The 19,714-nt window shown below is 33.8% G+C and overlaps 1 protein-coding gene and 2 long non-coding RNA genes across 3 annotated transcripts in view; 2 read left to right on the forward strand and 1 right to left on the reverse strand.

Annotated features, from left to right (window-relative positions):
- Positions 746-1,495, forward strand: LOC107628488. The gene is made up of 3 exons (XR_001617814.2): positions 746-797; positions 882-933; positions 1,007-1,495. It is a non-coding gene; the product is annotated as an uncharacterized LOC107628488 (long non-coding RNA).
- Positions 3,102-12,843, forward strand: LOC107625808. The gene is made up of 3 exons (XR_001617377.2): positions 3,102-3,684; positions 3,757-3,915; positions 12,541-12,843. It is a non-coding gene; the product is annotated as an uncharacterized LOC107625808 (long non-coding RNA).
- The window catches only part of LOC107625809 (macrophage migration inhibitory factor homolog), a 4,904-nt gene continuing 4,076 nt past the window's right edge, over positions 18,887-19,714 (reverse strand). Inside the window, exon 2 of the mRNA XM_016328533.2 lies at positions 18,887-19,370. Within this exon, the coding sequence (XP_016184019.1) occupies positions 19,143-19,370 (228 nt within the window). The 3' untranslated portion in view covers positions 18,887-19,142. The remainder of the gene's footprint in view (positions 19,371-19,714) is intronic.

Below are 19,714 nucleotides of genomic sequence, written 5' to 3' on the forward strand. Positions count from 1 at the left end.
GAAGAGCAAATGACTAGCACAACTGACCCGACCCCTTAGCCTCTTAGGGTGAATAGAATACCTTCATTCTTGAATGGCATTCTGCTTCAATGTCGGCGAAGACGCTCTTTGCATTGAATAGGTTGTTCTGAGCCTTTTTTTCAGTGAAGCTGCTTCAGAGGTGAGAACGCCTCAGTGCCTCACTCTCACACGGGTCGAGCCATCGCCGTCGAGCCACCGCCGTCGAGAACTGAGAACGCCTCACTCTCACACGGGTCTAGCCACCGCCGTCGAGTCACCGCCGTCGAGCCACCGCAGCAGCCGTCAAGAACTGAGAACGCCTCACTCTCACCGTCGTCCCTTTGCTGTCTCCCACTCTCCCTATTGCATGTTCAATTGAAGCCTTGAAGGTGCCTTCGAGCTTCCAGAGTTCCAGGTAATATTTTTTTTTAGTTATGGTTGTTTGATTCCTGATGAGTTTGATTGAGTATTTCTTTGAATCTTTGATTTTGTGAAGCTCTGTGACAGTCACATGATGAACACCGAAACTCTAAACTTTGAAACTCTGTCTCCCTATTTTATTTTTCTTTGAACTGTGTAGTGTGAAACTCTGTGAACTTTGGTTAATAATTGTTGTTTACTGATTACTGAAACTGAACTGATTGATTGTTGAAGGCTTGAAGCTGATTGCTTGAAGGGTGAAGCATGATTAATTGTTGATAGATTTTTTTTTCTTGTCTCTGTTTCCAGGAAATCATTCAACCTGATGGCCCAATGATTGGAAATGGCTCCTTTAAACTGTCATTCTTATTTCCAGGGTATGAATGAGTTTCTATTCCTTCATAACTACCTACATTTGTATGTTTTCTTTTGTTGTCATGTTGATTTTTGTTTATTGATAGTATAAAAGAAGGATTTTATCTGGGTCCACCACCGAAAGATAAGCTTCCCAAGGTATATTCTCTTTCGTTAAACTTTTGGATATTGCCGCTGATAATATATAATCATGTGTGTAATATTTGTGCAGAATTCTACACAAGGTTCTGTATTGTTAGGGGCAATTTCGTATGGAAAACTGTCATTTTCAGAGGGGGAGAATAAAAATCCAGAAAAGCATCATGCATCATATCAACTAATAATACACAAGGTTCTGTATTGTTAGTGATTAAATGTTTGTTCTAAACCCTGCTGCTGCTATTTTTTAATTTATGAGTATGCTATTTTTGAATTTTTGTTGTTAGATTTATTGATTTCAGAGTTCAGGGTGATTCATGAAATTGAGAATTGGATTGTTGGTACTTCTCTATATGTATACTTGTTCTATGTCTTGGTGTTGAGTCTCACAAATATTCTCAATTACTTACAGCTATGATTTCCTTCTTGAATGAGATTTTATTTTTCCAAAAGAAATCATAGAAGATTAGAGTTGTGGATTTTTTAATTGAGTGATGAGTGTAAAGTTGAATTTGATGATGACAAAAGTGCTTGGAAACATATATTTTAAGAGTGTTTTAAAAATTTTTTTGAGTTTATAAATTGATAAGATCATATAGTTTTGGTGTAGTCACCAAAAAAAAATATAGTTTTTGTGTGTTTATTTATATTTTATTTATTATTTTATTATAAAACGGTTTTTCGGTTCAACCACGGTCGAACCGGTTGAACCTATGAACCAGTGAACCAGTAGCTAGAGCGATTCGATGACCGGTTCGGTTTGCCACAAGAGTAATGTTATTGGTAATTAATATTTGACTTGCCAATAAAAAAATAACATGTGACAGTCTCTGTTAAATGTTAACATTGAAAGGAATCAATAGAGCGTTAATAAAGTTTAGCAATAAAATAAGTGCAATAACTTGTACTTGTTTATTGTGGTGGTAACTTCGTTATTTTGTGATCCAATAACTTGGATGTCTTGGCAACGCGAAATAAATTTGAGAAAAATGAAAAATTAAAAAAAAAAGGAGAGCAAAAATTTTTTATTATCCGTAAGTCCTTTGTAAATTAGATATTGATTCATTAGAGAAAAAATAACTAAATTTCAAAAAATAAAGGTTAGATTAAGGAGTTGTTTTTAATTTTTTTTATTAAATAAAACGTGTTGTACTAATTTTACAACCAATTATACCACATATCACTCTTTTATTGCAATTAAAATCAAATATTTTTCACTAAAATTAAATAGTTATCTCCTCCTCTTTCTACCTTTTTCTATTTCTCACATTCTTTCATCCACTCTATTTCTTTTATATATCATTATCAATAACTAATTATGAATTTAACAATCAAAATATGCAACATAACATTCTCTAATTATAATTAAATTAAAATTAAAATTAAAATATTAAAATTAAAATTGTAATATAACATTAATAAATGATTTTAGTATATACTTAATATAATTGTTTAAAATAATATAATTTTAATTTTTCTTTTTATAAATTAGAATTCGAATTTTTTATTTCAATAAAATTTTTATGCTTTTGAAAGTGCATCTTCTAAAACATATTTCTCCACTATATAATCTCCTGATTGGTTGTGTATTTTAACACACACAAAAAAGAGAATGACTAACTTTGTATTGAAAAGGATGATCATCCAAGAGCCCTTCCAATATTATATTGTGTTTCGTGGAAGAGTCCTAATTTAAAAATGATTTTTTATTTATTAGAATTAAATTATAAATTTTTTTAAATAGATTATTTTTTTTCACAAAAGATAGCTAATTTTAGTAAATGAAGAAGAAGTTTTGTTTCACAAATTTATAATCATTTATATTGGACCAGTATTAGGAAAAGAAAAAATAGAAACTATAATAATTTATTAAAGTTTGTCCACTTACTTGCAAGGTCCAAACATAAAAAATATTTTTTGGGCAACGTAATTACAAGTCCACCTTGCATTACAAGAACACAAAGAACAAAATTTAAAGACTCAAAGAACTCAAGAACATGAAAAGTACCAAACTTAAAATTTAGTCATTTTAGCCAATTCATGAGCTATTCTATTAGTATTTTTTTTTATATGAGAGAACTCTACTGATCTTAAATTAGTTGATAAATTAAAACAATCAACAATGAAGGACCAAAATAATTATTTTGGCTCTTGTTAGATCTGAGACTTTGGATGATTTCTATATTATCATTCTCCACAATAACATAAAAAAAGTAACATTGTTGGGCTTTTTCTAAACCCATTAAACAAGCCAATGCCTCAACTTCTTGGAAATTAAAGGATAAGTCCCCTTTCCACGTGCTAGCCATTAAGATGGCACCAAAATCATCTCTTGCCACTACTCCTATGCCAACTAATCCATTATCTAAAGTAGATGCATCCACATTTATTTTGATAGAATTGGTAGGTGGACAAACCCATCTTTCAGAGCTGTTGGAGCCAGGAGGTGGAGATTGGAGCTCGGAGCTTGGCATCGGTGATTCTCAAAGCAAAAAGGAACTCCTCATGCTTTTTTCTTGCTCGGTCAACTGCTTCCAAAAAAAATTCTTCTTTATTCTTGAAAACGAGATGGTTATGACTTGTCCAAAGATATAGAAGACAGTTGCACAGCAAACCTTGATCTTAGGGATTAAGAGATTTTAGCAAAAATTCAATCTACTCTGGTGCTTTCATAGATGAATTTGCAGTAATTCGAATTGCCAAAGAGGAGTGAAACAAAAATCTTCGAGCAAATTCGCAATTCTTGAAGATGTGAGTTTCAGTTTCTTCATTCTTCCAACAACGAGGGCAGAGAGCAATACAATTGACATCTCTATTTTGCAGGTTCAATTTTGTTGGCAGCGATTTATTAAGGATTTTCCAAGCACAGTGAATTGCGCGGGGGTGGGCTTTTGCTTTCCAAAGTTGTTTCCACCGAGGCTCTTCTGGGTTTGGTGATAGCCCACTTTTGTTCCGGAGTTGTTTTTGTTTTATGATCTTGTGGTACGCATTCTTGACTCTGTACTCTTCATTCCTTGAAAATTTCTAATAATATTGGTCTTGTTGGGCTGTTATTGGTGGTGGAATTCTTATGATTTGTTGGGTTTCGAACTCCATGTACATGTTCCTGATTTTCATAATATTCCATCTATTTCCTTCATCATTGATTAACTCTCTAACAGTTGCATTCTCATCTAAGCTGTTAATTGGGCTTCATATTTTGTGATTGTTTTGTTCTGATAATCATGGTACCCCTCAAATCTTTACTCCATTTCCTATCTTCCAAAGTCCCTCAATTCAAGAACTTCCTTTGCATTCAAAATACTTCTCCATGTGTAGTTTGGTGCATAGTCTGTTGATGCTTCTAGAAAACTGGTTCTAGGAAAATGCCTTACTTTTAGGACTCTTGCTGCTAGGGATTCAGGTATTGTCATTATGATTAATCTCCACCCTTGTTTTGCCAAAATCACTGAATTAAAGGCCTCAAATTTTCAGAATCCTAGTCCACCTTCTGGTTTACGTGAACAAAGTTTATCCCAATTGATCCAATGTATCTTCCTTTCGCCATTCCTACTCCCTTAGTAAAATTTTCTTATCATGACATCTAGATGTTGGCAAAGTCCTTTAGGTATTTGAAAGCATCCCATGATATAAGTAGGAATTGATTGTACAATCACTTTTATCAGTGTCTCCTTCCCTACTCTTGAGAGATATTTCTCCTTCCATCTCTTGAGCTTCTTCCAAACTCTCTCTTGGAGAAAATTAAAAAAAAATTTGGATCTTCCCACGAAAGTGGGCAAGCCCAAGTACTTTAAGTGTTGTTCCACCGCCTTTATCCCTAACCAGTCTTGGATAAGATTTTGTCTGATAGTAGGCACATTTCGGCTGAAGAAAATTTTTGACTTATCCAAATTGATTCTTTGGCCTGAAGTTGTCTGGTATTGGATGAGAACTTCCTTAATATCTTGTATGTCTTAGTCTGATGCTCTGGAGAACAAGATATTATCATCTGCAAAAAATAGGTGATTTATGTAACACCATAATATTCAAATCCTTATACTCAAGTCATAAGTCAATGATAATAAGGTGGTACGACTCTCGAGGGAGATTTTTAATATGTAATTATAAGTAAAATTGAAAGGGTATTAATCGAGAAGCCTGAAAAGAGTAAAAATAAAATCGCAAAGTCGTATCACTCACGTATCAACAACTAAAAGATAAAGCGTGAAGTCAAAAGCGATACACAAAAAAGGCATTGAGGAGAATAAGAGAAGGACAATATATAGATATATAACATAAGTAAATAGTCACTAGTCGCGACCCGCGAAGTTTAGGCCGGCTAAGGTACAGTATAAAAGCAGTTTGACAACCATATCTCCTAATCTCTCCCAAATGATACACAAGGGCCTCTATAGGCAAGTTTTCAAAAGGAGTAAATACATAGCATGAGTTCTTTAAAAACAAAAGCGGAGAGAATCTAAACAAAAGTAAATAAGAGAATCTTAGATGTCTTCGCCGTCTTTCTGACAAACCACAGCTCACTGCTGAGCACCTGGACCTGCATCTGAAAGACAAGAGATACATACGGAATGAGAACCCCCGACCCATGGGTTCCCAGTACGGTAAAAGTACTAAATAAATACAATGCATTGTAATAAAAACTCACTAAGCATCCTAAACTTCTTTTTTTCTGAATATTCAACCTATGTTCTCGCTAATCCATGAATAGGCAACTGTCATAAGGGAATGCTAAATCTGATTCATATTCCTCATGCTTTCCCACTTTCCAACTCTTCGATGATTCACAATCAGAATTATAAATAAAACCATCCACAACTATTCTGTCTCAGCAATTCTATATCATTACCTCATATCCTCACCTGGAGTAAGTGAAATCACTTAAATGCGTCTACCCAGAGAGCTCAAATTATCTCATTTTCTACCTGGAGTAAGTAAAATCACTTTACTACGTCTACCCAAGGAGCTCAATTACCTCATTCAATACTCATCATCATTATTCAATTATATCATCAACTCATCTCGTCAAGAATAGCCCTCAATGTCAACCAACATCAGCATGAGGGACCCTTCAGTTGTACAAACACAAGCAATACAAGCAAGTAATACACAATAAGGTACAAGTAGAATAAGTAGCACATAATCAGGTAACATAGCATATATGATATAGCAATCCAAAATAAATAGTCAAACCCAAACAATTCAAATATATGCAAATGATGTATGCCTACCCTATGGCTGATGATATCATCTGTCGATTACATAGCCAACCCGACATGTCCTGGTAGCTAACCACTGGACAGTCTCTGCGAGCGCGCATTTCCAAGCTCAAAATCATAATCAATCAAAATAAAATATCATGGGGGAGAGCTCATCCGGAAAGGTCTAAGTGTCCGGCCACATCTTACGACGCAGGGTCAACAGAATCTCATATCTCAACCTGGAGCAAGTGGAGCCGACCCACTGCATCTACCCAAGGAAATCCGGGACTCAGATAGTTTCAATCTCAAACCATACTCGTCTGGGAGCAAGTGGGGGCTAACAACTGCATCTACCCCAGGAGTCTCAAAACCAAACCCGGAGCAAGTGAAATCAATGCCACTGCATCTACCTAGGCAGGTATATCTCACCACGTCCTGGAGCAAGTAGAATCACTCCACTGCATCTACCCAGGCGGGTGTATCTCACCTCATCCCGGAACAAGCGGAATCACTCCATTGCATCTACCCAAGAAGATATATCTCACCACGTTCCGGAACAAGTGGAATCATTTCACTGCATCTACCCAGTTGGGTGTATCTCACCTCATCCCGGAGCAAGCGAAATCACTCCACTGCATCTACCCAGGCAGGTATATCTCACCACGTTCCGGAGCAAGTTGAATGACTCCATTGCATCTACCCAGGCAGGTATATCTCAATCAGGATCATATTTAATATCAATCTCTTAATCGTTATCATTCACAATGACAATCTCATAATCATCATCATCCTCTTTATTAGTCTCATAATCATCATCATTCTCATTACCAATCTCATCATCATCATCACTCTCGCTAACAATCTCATAATCATCATCATTTTCACGATTCATCGTTAATTCTCCCCTTACTTCATCCTCAAGTTATCACCTTTCCTAGTTTCTTATCATTACTAGGCATACTATTCTGATTCAGGACTAAAAGAATGAAACTAGGGGATTAGAGGTTTAAAATTTGGTTTTAAAAACATAAAACTCATATTTGCTGAAAATATCGCGTGGAAAGCGGAAAAAGGGAGTGACGCGTGAAAATCAGAGAGAGGAAGTGACGCGTGCGCGTCAGTCACGCGTACGTGTGGAGGCGTTTTGTGCTCCACGCACAAATCCGGCACAATACCATCGTAACTCTCTGGTTTTTCTACCACGCAGCAGCATCAACACAGTGACGCGTACGCGTCGGCCATGCATATGCGTGGGCGTACGTTTTCTTAAACATTTTACTAAGTCTGAAAAAGCTGCAGAATTTTATTTTTAAACCTCAAACTTCCGCCACACATAACTTCTTCTACAAAATTCCTTTTTCAACCATTTCTGAACCGTTAGAAAGATCATTGAATGAACTTCCATAAAAATTTAATTTTGAAGAATTCCTAACTCTGAGGACTGAATTACGGACCGCTGAAAGTTGGTCAAAAATAAGTTTTTTATCCAAAAACAGAAATCACCAATTTTTCCAATGTTCACAAGCCAAATTCATTTCCACTCATCCAAAAGACCACAACCCAACCATATTCACGTATTTACACTCAACTAAAACCAAACTTACCTCATCTACACAATTCAATTTAATTTCATCACCTTCCACTCTTAAATTCCTAATTTCTTATTATTCCACATTCATCCCATTTATCCACACACTCAATATTCAATATGCATTCAATCTTATATGACATCACACAATACATACATCACTTACCTTCCTTACCTCTTTCCAGCCTCCGGCCCAAGATTCACGGCCTCCGGCCCAAATTCACAATTTAAATGCATATTCCACAAACCAATATTCATTATCCAATTCATCAAATTCTCAACACACCAAACATACAAATTCACACAATTCTCAATCCAATCATTAATTTACATTACATATCAACTATACATATTAGTACCAGTCATTTACACAATCCAAACTTAATCCTAGGGACATCTAGCCTAAGAATTCTCATCACACCACACGGTACTTAAATGAAACTTAAACTGTACCTCTTGGAGCCAAACCAATTGAGCTTCTTCTTTGGAAGTCTCCACCAACCTTAGCTCCAAGCCTTACTAAAGCTCCATAAGCAAAACCAACCTCCTAATTGTGCACCAAAATCAACCAATACTCTAACATAACCAATTTCACACTTACAATCAACCTAGGGTTCATGAAAATAATAAATCACAAGGGTTGGAGGATTTCTTACCTTGACCTACTGAAGTTTGTGATGAATATCACCCATGGCTCATACTAGAGCACTCCTAAATAACCAAAATCATAAAATTACTCAACACCCATAACCAAACTCGAATTTAAGAGAGAAAATAAAAACTGGGTAGAGGACAGTAGAATACTCACCATAAAACTTAGATATAATTGTATAGAATGAGAAGAGCGACGCGTGGTCGTAAATGGCTCGTCAATTGGAGTTCCGGATCAAAAGTTATGGTGATTTAAAATTTGATGGAGTTAGGAGTTTCCCTCTTCTTCCTCTCTTCTCCAGAGTTGCGCCTCTCTCTCATTTCCTAGGGTAAATGAGCTGAAATACTCATAACTAAAGTTTATATATGTTGGATTGTTGGGTCTTGGGCCCAGTTGGACCCGATTCATTCGGTTTGACCCGTTGGTCCAACTTTGGGCCAAAACCTTTAAGATTAGAGTTTTAAATCGTATTTTAAATATTTCTAACTTCCCAAATTATAATTTCTCATTTCCTAACCTTATTCACTTATAATTAATTTATTCAGTTGCAGTACTGGATAGATCTCAGCCGGTATTGCCCGTCAAATTTCCAGTGCGCATTTTTACGCAGAAAACTATGTTTTTTGACTCAGAAAAATTCACTGAGTCCAAATATCATATTTAAATTATCAAATTCCAATTTCTAAATTTTTCAACTATATTTTCTCCTATTTAATTTATTATTTAATTAATTACGGTTTGATCGGGTTTTACAATTTATCTGAAAAACTTGTCGGGTAACTCTAATACCTCTGATAATCTCGCTGTTTTGGGCCTTGATTAGGAGTCCTGAGAGTACTTCCGCACACAAAACAAATAGGTAGGGAGATAGTGGATCTCTCTGCCTCAAACCCCGTATTGGTAGAATCGGTTTACTTGGGATTCCATTAACCAAAATTGAGAAAGTCACCGTCGAGAGACATCTTTGGATTAAATTCACCCATCTTTGTGAGAAACCCATTGATATCATGACCTCTTTCAAGAAGCACCACTCTATTCTATCATATGCCTTGGTCATGTCTAATTTGAGTCCAATGTACCCTTTTGGCCTGTCACCTTCTTCTTCATATAATGAAAAATTTTGAATGCCACAAATCCATTGTCAGTGATTAACCTATCCTGCACAAAGGTACTTTGGAACTCTCCAACAATACCTGAAAAGATTTGTTTAAGTCTATTTGTAATAGTTTTGGTAACTAATTTAAAAACAACATTAAATAAAGAGATGGGCCTAAAGTCTTTAGCATATCTAGGATTCTTGATTTTTGGAATCATATAAATATGGGTCGAATTAATAGGGGAGGGATCAGCTTCATGATTTAGAATATTAAGCACATAATTAGTAATATCATAACCCACAATTCTCCACATTTTTTGGTAAAAGAGTGCCGGTACACCATCGAGTCCTTGTGCTTTGGTTGGATGCATCTGTTTGAGGGCTTGGGTTACTTCTTCAACAGTGAAAGGCTGATTTAGGAATTCTCTTTTCTCTGTGTCAACCCTATTCTTCACTACATCAGCCGCTTGTCTTGCTTCTTCCATACCCTCTGACCTGAAAATGTTATCAAAATACTCTACCATCACCACTTCAATTTTCTCTTCTTCCTCATGTGTTACTCTGGCGTCATTCTTGATGGCTTTCACCCAATTCCTACTCTTTCTTTTTGAAGCTTTTTGGTGAAAGAATCTAGAGTTTTGGTCTCCATGCCTAAGCCAATTGGTTTGGGATCTTTGAGCCCACCAAATTTCTTCCTCCTTAAGAGCTTCGTCCAAATCTGCTTCCGCCTCTTTGATTTGCAAGATGACTCCTTCTTCCTGTTTTATGGTGTTTAGGTGTTGGAGTTTGCTTTGTAGCTTTCTTATCTTCTTTTGTATGTCTCCAAAGAGCCTATTCCCCCATTTATCTAGCTCCTTCCCGCAACAAGCTATTCTTCCTTGTATGAGTCCTTGTTTTCCTTTCCACGCTTCTTCTACGGTTTTTTCACACTCTTCGTTGCTTAACCAACATTCTTCAAATATGAACTTGTGAGGAATCTTCCTTCTTCGATTTTTTTCACCCATCATATCAATTAAAATAGGGCTATGGTCTGATTTGTATTTGCTGAGGTGTTGGACAATTATTTTTGGAAATGTTTGTTTCCATTCTATAGTTGCCAAAATCCTATCCAACCCGTCTTAGATATTATCTTCCCCTGATTGGCCATTTGTCCATGTAAATGAGAGGCCCACAAAGCCAAGGTCAAGAAGTTCATTTATTTAGACGGCATCCCTGAAGCCCTGAACCTGCGAATAAGTAACCGGGTTCCCCCTTGCTTTTCCTCTTGTCTCATGATTTGATTGAAATTCCCGAACACTATCCATGCCAAATTAGAGTCTCTCCCTAGCGAATTTAAGAGATCCCAACTAATGTGTTTATTTTCATTCTCCGGCTTCCCGTAAAACCCCGTTACTCTCCACCTTTGCTTATTTTTTCAACACTTCCACCTCCATATCTATATGATTGGTAGATAAAGATCTGACTTCTACCTTAATGGTGCTGCCCCACAAAATTGCTAGGCCCCCAACTCTTTGTCTACCATCACCCTCACATCCCTCTTTTATACATCATTCTCATCATTTCTATTTCTTTTCTCCTTGTCTATATGAGGAAGACAAGGTTGGGTCCTTGTTGTTTAATGAGCTTTGTCAAAGCTCGAACTGACCATGAGTTTCCAAGTCTATAACAGTTCCAGCTAATCATCTTCATGGCCTTTGGCAGGGCTGCTGAGTAGCCTCTGCCATTAGAATTATGGGTTCTCCGTTAATCTTTATTATCTTCACCTCAGTACTGTCAATCTCCATCTCCTCAAACTCTAGTGCCTTCCTCTTTTGTCCTCCAAAATCTGCATTCTCTTTTGTTTTGTTTCCTTGCTTTATTGTCTCCTTTGCTGTTTTTGTGCTGGTGACCTCTTCCAAAACTGTTGGAATCGATTCCCTCTCTTTTTCCCTCATCTCTTTCTTCTTTGTTTCTTTCCTTCTTGCTTCTTATTCTATGTTTTCTATGCTCTCTTTTTGTTCTGGTTTTTCTGGTAGGAATTCAGTGGCCATCATCAGCGGTATGTTGCTGTTTTACTTCACTAGTGTTAAAGGGATTTCTTCTGTTCCTTCTTGTTCTATCCTTGCTCTCTGTTCTGGATTGTATTGTAATTATTCTGCCTCCTTCTCCTTGCTGGTAGATGACTCTGGTATATCTGTTATTGTTATTTTTTCCAATTTTTCTAGCATTCTTACAGTAAGTCTTTGCTGGGATATTGTGTTTTTTTTCTTCCTTTCCTCTGAATCTCCATTTTGTTAATTTTTCACTACTTTCACTATGCTTCCTATCAAATCAGCTTTCAACCATGGTCCCAGCTCTTTAGATTTGTTCTCCCCCTTTTCCTTATCCTCTATTGCTTGTTGGCAGTTGCTTTTCTCATGCCCTATCAGCCCGTATTAGTAACAGAAGTTGGGTAGTTTTTCGTATTTGAAATCTGTCCAGATCAACCCATCGTCCTTGCTACCAATATTTGCCCTTTTTAGGATGGGTTTGTTGGTGTTAAGAGTTACTGTGGCTTTTATGAAACACACTTGTTCTCTTGTGTTTTGAAAAACATCACATTCTTTAACAACACCCAAAACAGAGACTATCTTCTACCCTAAGCTTGCAGTCTTGCAGTGTTCAAGTAAGTTCCATATTTGCACCTTGATGTCAGCTTTGTCTAGTGTTTTCTCTACTGGATCCTCGCTTCTATCCCATTTTAACAAAAGAAACCACGAGTTTCTAAAATACCATGGACTCCCCTTCAGCACTCTATCTAAGTCTGTCTCTTTCTGGAAGAAGATTTGGTAGATCTTGGGCTTCAATTCTACTATTCTCAATCCTTCTGGTTTCTTCCAAATATTCTGCATTGCAGATTGTATCCATGCGCTGTTGATACTTTTTTCGGTTAGTAATCTTCCTATTAAGCTATTTTCGCACCCTTGTATGCCTTTCCTCACGTCTTCATTGCTGAACACTACCACGAGTTCTTCATTCTCTTGGTCTTAGGTTGTGTTTTGTGTATCTAGTATGGTGTTTGTGTTTGACATGTTAATTGTGTTTGATGGAACAGAATCTCACCAATTTTTGCTGCACAGTAACAGAAAAGCACGATGTGTACGGAAGTTTTGTGCTACACTCCTTCAAACCCTAGGAAAAGAGGAGAGAGAATATCGTTATTTGCATGTTATTTTTTCCTTCAAATTTGAGTTGGTAGAATTGGTAGTTAGAAAGAGGTCAATAGCGTTGCTGACCGCTTAGCAAAAGTGATTGTCTGTGATGTTACTAAATTCATCTAGCATGTATCTTTGCCTAAAGTAGTATTAGAAACTTAGAATTGCTACATTGTGACTTAGCTTAGTGTGTTGTTTCTTTTTCTATTCCTGGCTCTTTTTTTTTTCTTCCTTAAACATCTAAACTAATACATGATGATTGATTTTGTAAATAATTTTTTATGTGTACCTAACATTTTTATTTTATTTTTTACTCTAATATCATTAGTGAACAGTAATCTACAAAGATAATTATGACCATAATTTAAATATGTATTCAATAGAAAAAAAATCTTTTAAAGTAAAAAAAATTGTAAAGTTATAAATTAATGAATTAATCATGAATTTGCAATTTCTTTCTTATATGAACCTTACTACTTTGATTTAAGGGTGATTAAACTTTCACTTTCTTATTTTACTAACCTCTTTTTTTTAGAGGAGCTTGATCCATTCAAATATTTTACTATGTTTCAATAATATGTATTCAAGTAAGTTTATTATGACAAATTTTGTATGTCTATTTTCGTATTTGACCTCCTTAATCCTTACTATAACTATAACTTGATCCTTTTTATGTTATGTAAATGAAGTTGCGTTTGGACTTAATATTAAATAGCATGACAGCTTTATGATTTATTATGTGTGACAAGAGACAATGTTGAGATCTTAATTGGCTCATATTTTCATATATATTATTACTAAATTTATAAGAATCGATTCCACCAACTGCACCGGATAACCGTTAATAAGAAAGTGAACAAAATGATTGTTATTCCTTTGAGGACCAATTCAATCACTAGTTTAATTGAGTCTAAAGTTTACAACATACTTAATACTCAAAGCGATGCGTGTATCAGCCGCACTATACAGAATGTCATTGTGGGAACTAACAGAGCTTAAGATTTAACTGGAGAAATTAATGAATAAGAAGTTTATTCATTCAAGTGCTTCGTCATAGGGCAGTTATTTTGTTAATAAAAAAGGAAGATGATAACATGTGATTGTGCGCAAATTATAGGAAATTGTGGCAATTAGTATTGTGACCATTTTTTCTCTTTTTAAATTGTGGTATTGCGATGACAAAAGTTTTTAAGTAGTCATTAAGATTCACAGCTTTTATTATTTTAATCCATTAAATCCAAAATTTACTATATGGGTTCTCGAGATCTAGTTCTAGGCACTATATTGATTTTTGGACCCTTTCCAACGCTGAGTCGGCGAACAGAATGTTGAGCATGTTCTGACTTACCACACTGGACACAGGGCTAAACAATGTCGTTTCATTTTGGCGCTTAAACAAGACAAAAATGAGAAGACGGAAAAGAGTTTATATAATATACAAACGAATTTATGTTCTTTCATTTTCTAAAATGACCTTGTTTTTACTTTATTTAACCACCAAAATAAAATGACATCGCTTAGCCATGTGTTCAACATGGCAAGTCAGAGCCAACCCAGCACTCTATTCTCTGACTTAGCATTTGAAAGGGTTGAGGGACCAATTGGTGCCTAGAGTTGGGTCTTGCGGACCAATATAGTAAATTTTGAATTTGAGGAATTAAAATGGTGAAAATCGTGAATCTCAAATACCACTATAGAAATTTAGTTGTATTGAAACTTACTGTAAAATCGAACTAAAAATTACCGTAAAACCAAACCAAAATTTATAACAACCAATCTAAAAATCGAAAAAACCGTTTTTCGATAAAATCGATCGGTTCGATTTTCGATGAGCTTAATGAAAACCGAATTGAACCAAGGAATAACATGCAGTGTCAATGATTTTACAATTGGTTTATGCTAGATAACCAATGACTTTCTTGAACAATATGAACAACGGATCCTAAAATTGGCCCAATTCAAATAAAACACACTACACTTCAAATTACTCACTTAAATCTTAATATTAGAATAACCATCCGCACACCTAGTGAATTAAACATCCAATATATCCATTGTTCACATTGTTTAATATTTTTATTGTTTACCCATACTTTTTTTTTACAATTTTACCCTTTAACTTAACATCAAAATCCCCAATCTTAAGTGAGTGACTCATTCATGCAAGATGCAACACCTCCCTCCCTCTCTGAAATTCAGAATCTCCCTACCACCCTCCCTCCATTCTTTTCCATAGAGCCTTCTTCCCTCCATCCGTAGCACCTCCCTCCTTCCTCCTCCATACACAGCTTTCTTTCCTCTATCCTTCTCACGCATTCTGCAACGGTGGCGTGTTCCTCGTCGCGCCATCTCGCAAGTCCCAACCATGACAATCTTCTCTGTCATCAAGCACCTCCCCGTCTCCAAGAAACCTTCGCCGTCACTAAGCAGTCCTCTCCGTTGTCAAGAACCCCACACCATTATCAAGCCCTCTCTTGCAACTCAACAATGTCTTTTTCGGAGGCTAGTATATTCACCAATTTTTAGAATGAAATTTGTTATTGTTGTTGGTTCTGAAATTTACTTGTCTTAGTTTATTGTTGTTGCTAGTCTAATTTATTGAGTTAAATTTGTTGCTGATTATGTACTTCACTAGCCCTAATTTATTGTTGTTGCTGGTCTAATTTGTTGAGTTAAATTTGTTGCTGTTGTTGATGATTTTATACTTCACTTGTCCTAATTTGTTGTTGTTGGTCTAATTTATTGTTGTTACTTATTCTATACTTCACTTGCTCTAATTTGTTGATTTAAATTTATTGCTGGTCTAATTGGCTTCGTACTTCTCCAATAATAACTGATTTTGAGGAGCTTATTGGGGAGTTTGAAAATTTTGAATTAGGTATGAAAAAAAAAATTGAAGTTCCTTTCATAAATTATGTGCATTGCTTTATATTTTATAATTTATATTGATTTCTTTATTTTATTTTATAAAAATTGCATCAATAGGAGAAGATGATGATGAATCTGGTGTGGATTCAGATTAATCATGATAACTGATTTTGTTGTTATTTAATTTTAAAGTGTGTTTGTTAGTTTGTAGTTTGATTTTAAGATAGTGTTTCATGTTTGTTAGACATTTCATGTGTTTGTTTTATGTTTAGTTATGTGTGTTTGTTTTATATTTAGTTATTGAGATGGATTAAAATTGTATTAAATTTAAATCTAATGTATTTTTGTTATTTTAAGTTTATTAATTTTTTTAAATCTTATTTTATTATAATTAATGACATGACTAATTAGGATTTAAAAAAAAAAACTGATTGAACCAAATTGCTTTTAGTTCAATTTGATTGGTGTAAAAATGACAAATCGATTGGTTGACATTGAAAGAGAATCGATTAGATCAGTTCGGTTGGTTTTTGCTCTAAAACCGAACCATACCAAACTAATAACACCCCTAATTTCGACATATTAAAAATCTTAAGAAGGCCATGAACTCAAAGCGGGCCAAGCTACGTGAGATTTCCATATGGACATTGTCAAAAAAAAAAAGTTTTAGTGACAAAAAGAAAACATAAGATAATAAAGAAGGTATTGCTCAATAAACAAGTTACCGTCCAAAAAAAGAAACATGAAAGCATTAAACAACCTATCACAGGAAAAAAAAAAAATCTCATTTCAAGGGTGAATGATTTCTTGGTGTCTCATAGTTTGGTACTAATATTAGTAGACAAATAAATTAATGGTTAAATGAAGAAACTATAAATCCAACTGTTTTTAGTTAACACGAATTATGTTTTTATAATTTGACCTTTTAAATTTTGTTAGTTAATTTTTTATAACACATTGAGTCTAATTATGATGTCAAATTAATTTTTATCCATATTTTTCTTTAACAAGCTTACGTAAATTCTATTATGTTGACATTAAATATTTCTTTTGACTTTTCGCTTCATAATAAATATATATTCTTCCAGCACCAAATAACATGTAAAATTATACATATTTTACTTTCAAAGGGGGCATATATCTATTCAGTACACGAATAAGAACAATTTTAGTTAAACTACCAACCTCCAAGACACAAAAATATAAACCGGAACCATAATCGATAAAGCTACTTCTACTTCACAAGAAATTGATATAACTATTAATATATTTTTTTTAATGGAAGAACCATAATCAGGTTTGCCTGAGAAAAAAAAAAGCCCATTACATTCCAAAAAGGAAAGAAAGAAAATGTAGATTGAAGTTAATTTTATATCATAATTATGGTGAATATGTTATAAATAAAATAAATAACAAACACTATTGGGTCAAATTATAAAAAATAACTGTTACTAACTAAGAACCTTAGATTCATATTTCTTTCATGCATCAAGCCATTAATTTATTTGTGTATCAACGTTAGTGCCAAAAGCTGTGTTAGTGTTGCAACTTGCAAGTGTGAGGAATGTTGAAGTTAGTCCCACATCAAAGAAAGTATAGAAGAGTGAGGAATTTATAAGATGAGAGACCCATTAACTTGACACTTTAATGTTTTGAGTTGGATGTGGTGTCTTCTCATCTTATGTTCTCTCGCTTGATTCCTCTCTGAATTCTCCCTTGTTGTTGAGAGATTCCCACGGTTGGCCCAACAAGTGGTATCAGAGCCGATGGTTTTCTCCCCGAATTCAAGCTGAAGCACCAACAAATCGCAAGGATTAAGAAAGGCGAGTTAATATTTAATTTAGTCTTAAATTTGTCATAAATTTTAATTTAGTCTTTTAAGTTTTAATTATTTTTATTTAATTTTTAAATTTTATAAACGTTATTTATATTAGTTTCTGTGATAATTTTTCACACACAAACGTTAATGAAGTAATAAAATAGAGTTAGATACTTCATTAAAATTCATAAAATGATGTTATTTTTATTTTAGTATTTAATTAGCTTAAAAATGACATCATATCACTTGTTTAAAAAGAAAAAGTTTCAATAAATATTATTTATGCGTTATTTTTTGACTATTTGAATGTCAAAATCAGAACGGTGTTGTTTTACAGAATCTAACATGATATTTGACTGTCTACATCAGCATTCTATTAACGATGATGTGTCAAAAATTATTTCAAGGATTAACATGAGTCACATTTGCAAAATTTGAGAACTAAATAAAGATAATTAAAACTCTAAAGACTAAATTAAAACTTACGCGTAAGTTTAGTGACCAAATTAACTATTATATTAATAAAGACTTTATTATTATGCATTGTGTTCAAAGTTCAAACCATGATTTAAATGTTTCTCAAACGGAAGATCCAGAAACATATATATTATAAGTGGTCTTCTACTTATAAAAGAAAAATAAAAAATTATAGTTGATCTTTCTCTCCTAGATTAGCTTGGTTGGAAGAAGTGATATTTTTCTAATTCTTTCATCATCGTCAAGGGAGACCATCACCATCTATATTACAAACATTGAAGAAGACATTTCCAATATTCTGTTTTATATGTTTATTTTAAGAGAGTGACTGCTCGGATTATTATTTGATCCCTTGGCCCCGGAAAATGGACAATAAGCATCATGTTGTTAAATAAGGAAAAGTTTAGGGCAACCATTTTTGTATTTTCTGGCCAGCACTTAACCATTAAAATAAAAGTAAGTGATTTTCCACCATTAGATGTAATCTCATATCATTAAAAACATTATTGATGGCCAATTAATGGTTACAAAACACTAAAATTGCTGGCCCGTAGCATTCCTCGTTAAATAATGATATCACTCACAATTATTTTTATTTATATTTTTTTAAACCAGATGCTCTTGTTAAATAATGAGAGCTAAATTTTAAATATATCAAATATTTTAATGAAAGTCATAATAGTAGTTGGATATTATGAACTAGTTTAACACTTTATTATATTATATTCATCTTTCCTATCTTTTTAGGCATTTTAGCAACACATACATCTAGTAATATTTCCAATTAATAACTAGCATCTTTTTTAGCTAAAATAGCGAAAATTTCTTGAATGATCTGAGAGCAAATAAATATTCTTATCCTGTATTATTTATTTTGTTAGTTTGAAATTAGTTATCATTTTATATTTTTATTAATATTTTTAATTTACTTTTAATGTTGATATAAAAGACAATTAATGAATTAAAGTATTAGTACCGATTTATTTTCAGAGAACCTAATAATAACTCTAAAATAGTTACCTTGAATAAATAACTGAATGAAACTCTGATCAACTTTATTTCTCTAAGCAAAAATCATGTAGTAGTACACCCATTAAAACTTAAAATTGATTAATAATAATAATGAAAGATCAGGGATAAACAATCTTGAGGCTTACTAGCTTGTTATGTTGCTAATCTCAAATTTAATATATATTATCACTTATATTATATTATGTGATTTTTCCAAATTAGTCTCTATTTTTGTTATTGACGATAAAAAAATTTAATGAGAATAATTTGGAAATAACATATAATAAAAGAGTGTCATTATTAATAATATTAATTAAGACAACATAATCACATTTTGGAGTTACTCCTAAATGCTGTTGTGTCAAAGACTTTGAGGAAAAACCTTGTTCTTGGTATGGATAACTTTGATTGCAAAATGGTGCCAATGGTAGCAATAAGCTTCTTCTTCACTTCTTTGTTTATGCCTCCCATTGAAACAATTTCAGCATATGCAGCTGGTTCTTTGTTTCCCTCAAATGTTATTGCCACTGACCCCTTCAATATTACCATCACAAACTACACAATAATAAGTTACAAATTAATCACAATATACACCATATAAATTTTTAGTCATCATGAGTAAATTCTTTTGTAGGAAATTATTTTAGCTCAGAAGTAGTAGTTATAACATTTGTTAATTTAGGCCCATAGCATTGCTAGAAATTTTTTTTAAGTGACCATTTATTTTTTTTAGTAGCAATAAAAAAGGTCAAGATAATTAATCGTTTTATATTTTATCACTAAAAAATTTTAGTGACAATTATATAATTGTCAATAGAGTCTTTTTAATAGCTGCAATAAGTATATAATTACTATTATAACCTATAATAATAATGACAAATATATAACTGTCACACAAA

The sequence above is a fragment of the Arachis ipaensis genome, chromosome B02 (genome assembly GCF_000816755.2).
Source record: "Arachis ipaensis cultivar K30076 chromosome B02, Araip1.1, whole genome shotgun sequence".
NCBI classification, from domain to species: domain Eukaryota; kingdom Viridiplantae; phylum Streptophyta; class Magnoliopsida; order Fabales; family Fabaceae; genus Arachis; species Arachis ipaensis.